The 6,689-nt window shown below is 46.9% G+C and overlaps 1 protein-coding gene across 1 annotated transcript; it reads right to left on the bottom strand.

Annotated features, from left to right (window-relative positions):
• Positions 1 to 581: 581 nt before the first annotated feature.
• haus3 (HAUS augmin-like complex, subunit 3) lies at positions 582 to 6,417 on the bottom strand. Its single transcript, XM_062515908.1, has 6 exons — positions 6,268 to 6,417; positions 3,563 to 4,358; positions 2,848 to 3,063; positions 2,158 to 2,555; positions 1,470 to 1,698; positions 582 to 1,228 (listed from the first exon to the last, which is right to left on the bottom strand). The coding sequence occupies exons 2-6, from the start codon at positions 4,304 to 4,306 to the stop codon at positions 1,022 to 1,024; spliced, it is 1,794 nt and encodes a 597-aa protein (XP_062371892.1). The 5' UTR covers positions 4,307 to 4,358; positions 6,268 to 6,417; the 3' UTR covers positions 582 to 1,021.
• Between the last annotated feature and the right edge of the window lie 272 nt (positions 6,418 to 6,689).

Genomic DNA, 6,689 nt, shown 5'->3' on the forward strand with positions numbered 1-6,689 from the left:
TGTGTGTGTGTGTGTGCGCCACTGCCTGCCTGACTCACAGCTGTGGCTCCTGCCGGGCCTATCTGCGTACTCTGCTCTCAGCGCTGCCACGATCCTCTGTGCGGACGCAGACAGTGGGCCTGCATACAGACGGCTGAACTGAACCTCCATCGCTCTCCCTCTTGCTCCCTTTCTCTCTATCTACTGGTTGTCCTGAAAGGTGTAAGATGTTACGTTAGGGAGGCTCTACTCTCTGATTCACTGACATATATCTAAAAAACAAACATTTCCCCAATTCAGCTCAAGGGAAAAGGTTGAAATAGCATATCAACAATGCCAAACTCTGCCAATATTCAGTTCAATTCTTGATGAACCGGATATCACAGTCACAGTCTCATGTCTCTACTACACTGTACACAGTAAGGAACAAACCAAACCTAAGCCATTTAGAAGGCAACCAGGTAGAATGTCAACCGAATAGAAGCAGGCACACAAAAAGGAGGAAAATAAAATGATTAAATACTTTTCATATTTAATTTTATTTGATCTTTATACGAAATTTAAAGTGCTTTCCCACCTTGCTTCTGACCAACCTACTGTATTGCACAAAACAAACCACAGTGAGGTCATGTTTGGATGACCTCAAGGATTGCCATCCAACTTCCACTCTTATAAAGCATAATAAGACATATGAGTAGCATATAAAGTATAAAAGCAACATCCATATTAGTATCACAAAATACATTAGAAAGTGCATTAGAGCATAAACAGAGAGATAGTCTATTGCACAAATACCAACAACACAAAAAAGTAAACTAAGGTGTGTGACTAAGTGCCAACTGTGGTCAGAATAACTAATATGGGATTTCCCACTTCCACTGAGGCACCAAACATATTCTTCACCAGCTGGAATATGTGGCAGTGTGTGTGTGTGTGTGTGTGTGTGTGTGTGTGTGCTCAGGCTTCAGGCTAGGTGGTGGACTAGCAGAGCGAAAGCTGGCAAAGATAAGGCCGTTGTGTTGAGGCCTCTGTGGCGTCTGGCTCACTCACGGCCCTCCCAGTCCTCCAGCACTCTGCATAGCCTGGGCGGGTCCAGATGGAAGAGCACATACAGCTCCCTCTCCCACCTCAGGGGGGCGCTACGCTTCAGCAGGGAGCGCTTGGAGGAGAGCTCAGCAGATACCTGCTGCAGCTGCTTGAAGAAGGAGGCAGTCTGCTTCTCCAACTCCTGCAGGGTTTCAGACATGTCCTGATAGAGACAGAGAGAGAGAGACAGACAGACAGACAGAGAGAGAGAAAGAGAGAAGAGAGAAAGAGGGAGAGACAGGGCAAAAGATTGACTGTGACTGCAAAGAAAATATACAGTATATTGAACAGATCCTAGTTTTTGTGATTTAATGTTCCAAAATTCACAATGAAAAGCTAGAGGGAAACCCAGCGACTAACGCGCAGGTGAGGTGCCAGCAGCAGCCGCCGCAATAAGCAGGTACCTGCGGGGACAGCTGCACCTGCCAGGCCTCGGAGAGAGCAGTCCGCCTCAGAGCCTCATGGTCCTTCTCTAGACCAGCCTGCAGGCTCTGCAGCTCCGCCACGGCCAAGCCCTTAGAGCCACCCAGCTGCTGGACCTCAGCCGACTGGGCAGAGATCAAGTCCGTGAGGTCGGCCAGACGGTCAAAGCAGCGGTCGGTCTCCTCAGGGGCCTCCAGCATTGCCAGCAACCTGCAGGGATGGACGAGAAGTGTCCTGAAACATTACCAGCTCTGCAGTGCTGGATGCTTTATTTTTCTGTTCTTAACCATTTTAATGCACTAATGCACTGTTATGCCTGATGTACAAATGGCCTGTACTGGCCACATTCAATTTAGTGAATTTCAATTCATATGGCATTGGTGAGAAATACACATTATGTTGGTCTTCTATGGGCCAGCAATCGTTTCTGTTTGTTTCTTCTACTTGTCTTGATTTGTGTTACTGGAAAACAGTATCTTCAAAGTATTACACTGATTTATGCTAGGATTACGATTATGAGTATGAAGAATGTTACTGCCATATTATCCATTATCTAACTATCCATCCATCTATCAATCGACCCATCCATCCATCCATCCATCCATCCATCCATCCTTCTCTTCAGCTAGTATAACCTCTCCTCCTCCCTGGACTCCTTGTGCCTCTCACCTCTTGACAGTGGGGTCTTTAGTGCTGAGGGTGGGCTCACTCTGAGGATCGGGCACGCTCTCCTGCAGGCGCGTCAGCTCCTCGCTCCGCCGGGACGCCCACGCGGCCTTCTCCTCCTGCAGGGTGCGCGCCAGGCGCTCCGCGTGGGTGTGGGCGGCGCCGTGAGCGTCCCGCTCGGCCACCAGCAGCGCCCGCAGCAGCTCCAGCTGGGCCGACTGGCTCAGCAGCGCCCCCCACAGGCCTTCCTGCAGGCCGGCGTGACGCTTCACGGCCTCTGCCTGATCGCGCGCGTCCGCCTGGAGCACAGGCAGGCAGAGCCCCTTGGCGCCGTGGTGAAGGAGGGCGAGGAGACGATCCGTGGGCACAGTGGGGGTAGTGTCGGGGTCAAGGGGCACAGGCTACAGGAGGATGGGGTGAAAGAAGAAAAAGAGACTTTATTCTTTATCAAAAAAAAAACTTTATTTACACACAATAAAAAACAGCCCACATTAAAACAAAGAAAGACAGAGAGAGCAGTTACATGTGTTTCACTAGTTTGTGAAAACAAGGATGTATCCGTCTTGTCCATGTGTTTAGGGGACAAATGCATTTGTGAGACCAGGAGTGATCATCCAGCAGGTGAGTATGACTGAGTCTGTGAGTGTGTGTGTGTGTGTGTGTATTAGGGTGTCCGTTAGGTGTGGGTCTCACCTGTGCATCAGAGCTCCTCTTCTGTGAGAGCCACTCCTTGGCCGCCGTGACTCCGGCCTCCTCTGCCCGCGCCTGCACCAGCTGGGCCTGTATGAGCAGGAAGGCCGCCTGCAGCCGCGCCAGCTCTCCCCTGTGCCTCTCCACCTCATCACCACCCTCCTCCTTCCCATCATCCCCCTCCTCATCCAACATGGACGTTTCTTCAGCAAGGCACCTCTGCCATAATAAAATGACAATATTTGATGAAGACCATGGCAACAGTTAATGAGCACCAGCAGCTCTTGTTATGTTGGGGTTATACAATTACTTTCTACATCTTGTGACTACTAACCACCACAAATGGACCAGTGGCAGAAAATTAAACAGACCTGGTCCAGGTGTTTGTAATGTGCAGGCCTGTTCCCGGTGTGTGCTTAAAGGGACACTTCACCGATTAGCATTAAGCTTTGTATCTTTATCATGTTTTTGAATGGTCGTGCATCATTCCCTCAGTTTGCCTTTTCAATGAAACCCATGAATAGGAATTCCTGCTTTCAATGATGTAAAATGATTTTTACATCATTGAAAGCAGGAAGTCCAACATTGAAATCTGTATTTCTCCCATCTCAAGGCAAACTGAGGGAATGATGCACGACCATTCAAAAACATGACTGGTTTTCTAAAGACAAAAAGCTTAATGCTAATCGGTGAAGTGTCCCTTTAACATAGGGCTTACCTTGTACTGGCCCATGATGCTCTGGTGGGCAAGTTGCACTTCCTGTAGGTACGGTTCGAGCGGGAGCAGAGAGAGCAGGGCAGCCGAGTGGCGGGAGTGGCACTCCATCTGCAGGTACTCCTGCTGCTTCTCCACAGCGTCCCCTTCTGCCAACACAAGGCCCTGCAGCTTTTTCACCTCGCCTTGGAGGCCCTGCAGCACCACGTTGGTGGTCACGTTCTCCTTGGCGAGAGCCTTCGCCACCGCCACGGGCTCCGCTCCTCCGTCGTCCTGCTCCAGGCTCTGAGCGCGCTCAGACAGGGCCGAGGCGCCGTCGGCGCGTCTCTGGCTCAGACCCTGGAGCTGGAGCAGGCGCTGGTGCCTCAGACGCTTCTGCCTGTGCAGATGCTCCAGCTCCTGTTGGAGCTCTTCAAGACTCTCATCAACAGTGTCTTCCTCCACATCCTCCTGCTCTTCACCCTCGTCTTCCTCATCTAACTCCAGCTGCCTTGACCTCATTAGTTGTTCCACTTTCTCGAGTTCCAGCTCAGTCAGGACGGGCTTGCCGAACTCAACCAGGCTTGTGTACCAGCGCTCTTCCTCCTCAGACAAAACATTCCGGGCTCCAAGACTGCAGAAGAAGCGCAGGAATTCCTGGGTTTCCGGGGTGTCATCAAACATCCAGTCAAAGTCTGTAGGCTTCAGAGTAGAGGCTTCTGGATAGCCCAGGCGAAACAGAGTCTCCACAAAAAGGGCCCCGCTCATTGTGCTGTTAAGCTATTTCAGTCGCACACACACACACGTACTCAAACACACGCTGAAGAGCACAAAAGGAGGGGAATTAACTGAACCTCTGCATTGTGGTGTGTGGATCAGTGAGTTAAAATTGTTGGAATACTTACTAGTGTTACTCATTAGCAGCATAACAAAGAGTCTGGCTTAGAGAAGGCAACTTTTGGGCACCCGCAATGTTAACTCCCATGTAAATACGTATGAACCTACACATTTCTCAACTGACATTAAATAACAAATGAATCCTCTCACCTCACCTTTCGAGTAACAAAATGGACATGACAGCATAACATGAAAATTGTGAATAAATAAGGAAGCACACAGAACATAAACAACATGACATATTCTTAAAGGGATATTCCGCCATTTTTGGAAATACGCTCATTTTCCACCTCCCCTCGAGCAAAACAATCGATATTTACCTTGTTCCCGTTCATCCAGCCATTCTGTGAGTCTGGTGATACAACTTTTAGCTTCAGCCTAGCATAGATCATTGAATCGGATTAGACCATTAGCTTCTCGCCTGCTAACTTCATGTTTAAAAGTGACTAAGATTTCTGGTAATTTTCCCATTTAAAACGTGTCTCCTCTCAAGTTAGAAAGTGCAATAAGACCAACTGAAAATGAAACCTGGCGTTTTTCTAGGCTGATTTGACATGGAACTACACTCTCATCTGGCGTAATAATCAAGGCAACTTGCAAACGTACCATAGGCGCAGTGATATCGTACGCAGCAACTGAAAATAGTCCCCATAGACAACAAGCAGTAGTAGTGCCAGTAGCTGCAAGTTGCCTTGATTATTACGCCAGATGAGAGTGTAGTTCCATGTCAAATCAGCCTAGGAAAACGCTAGGTTTCATTTTCAGTTGGTCTTATTGCACTTTCTAACTTGAGAGGAGACACGTTTTAAATGGGAAAATTACCAGAAATCTTAGTCACTTTTAAACATGAAGCTAGCAGGCGAGAAGCTAATGGTCTAATCCGATTCAATGATCTATGCTAGGCTGAAGCTAAAAGTTGTATCGCCAGACTCACAGAATGGCTGGATGAACGGGAACAAGGTAAATATCGATTGTTTAGCTCGAGGGAAGGTGGAAAATGAGCGTATTTCCAAGAATGGCGGAATATCCCTTTAACACAACATTGGATTTCCCCTTGGGGAAGAGACAATCAATAGAGGCTAATTTTCACAAAGCACAGCAACACATATAACACATGAAACATGTAACACATATATCCCTGATTCAACTTTGTGACATGGATGACCATGTTGATATTGAATTAAATATGAACCATTTATTTCTACCCTTTTTCAATTATATATAAGCACAAAATGTAATCTGGAAAAAATGCTGCCCTGATTTAAAAACAAAACAAACAAAAAAAAAAACAATGCAAATGATCTCGCCGGTGTTCTGTCCTAATGGAGTGAAATGGAAATGTCGTGACCCCAGACTTTCTACAGGTAGAAATGCAATGCAACAGTGCTCTGTTCCCCACCACTCAGATCCCGTGTGCTTGCGCGAGGGGAAAAAGACAGCCTCCCCCGCCCTTGAAAGTCATAAATACCTATGGTCAGAATCACATATCATGTCACGGAACGCCTAAAAGTGTTAAGACTAATGCAGGCCTAAACGTAAACGTCAGCAGAATCGTGAGATAAAATGTCACGTTACTTTTAAACTAGCGCGGGGCTTTCTGACATAACATTAAATGTTCTCCCATCATTTGCGGGTTAACGCAAAATGTTTCAATGTTTGGCTAACGTTAACGTCAGCTAAGTAATTGCCGCTTGCTAACTACTCGTAAACTGTAGGACTACTTTCAGTAGCTTCCGTTAACTATATTGCTTCAATACTACCAGATAAAACTTTTGCTCACGTCCAAAATACTAAGATAACTGCAGCAGTGAAGAAAAATAATAACCTCTTACCTCTACAGACCATGAACCCCGCAAATCAAACTCCCGCCGTAGAAATCAGTCTACGGGAAGTGGGAGGGAAAAAAAGCAAAAAAGCAAAAGGTAATCCCATTTCTGTTCCTCTCGCCCTACCATTTATGGTGCATTACTGCCATCAACCTGTAGAGGGGCCTGAGAGACTTCAGAAAATAGACATTGATAAATACAGGCTATATCCTTTAAGTGTAGCCTACATATTCAACGAGGCTACATTTTTTAAAACGTTGCCAATAAGCTACAAAAAAAAGGTTGCAGGCTATAATTTCCTTTTAATTATTATATTGGCTGTGCTGATTATTGTCAAATAAAAGCCTAGGCTATATATTCTTGCCATTTTATTCTGACAGTCCACGGAAACATCACACAACAAAACAGGCCCTGGCCCTGCTTATTAA

This window comes from Sardina pilchardus, chromosome 16, assembly GCF_963854185.1.
Source record: "Sardina pilchardus chromosome 16, fSarPil1.1, whole genome shotgun sequence".
Lineage (NCBI taxonomy): Eukaryota > Metazoa > Chordata > Actinopteri > Clupeiformes > Clupeidae > Sardina > Sardina pilchardus.

Bases quoted from the DNA above. Each gene is read 5' to 3' on its own strand.
- haus3 (XM_062515908.1), bottom strand. From the start codon at position 4,306: ATGAGCGGGGCCCTTTTTGTGGAGACTCTGTTTCGCCTGGGCTATCCA. The intron at 3,064-3,562 runs GTAAGCCCTATG...TTATTATGGCAG, and splicing joins GCATCATGGGCCAGTACAAG to AGGTGCCTTGCTGAAGAAAC. The intron at 2,556-2,847 runs GTGAGACCCACA...ATCCTCCTGTAG, and splicing joins AGAGGAGCTCTGATGCACAG to CCTGTGCCCCTTGACCCCGA.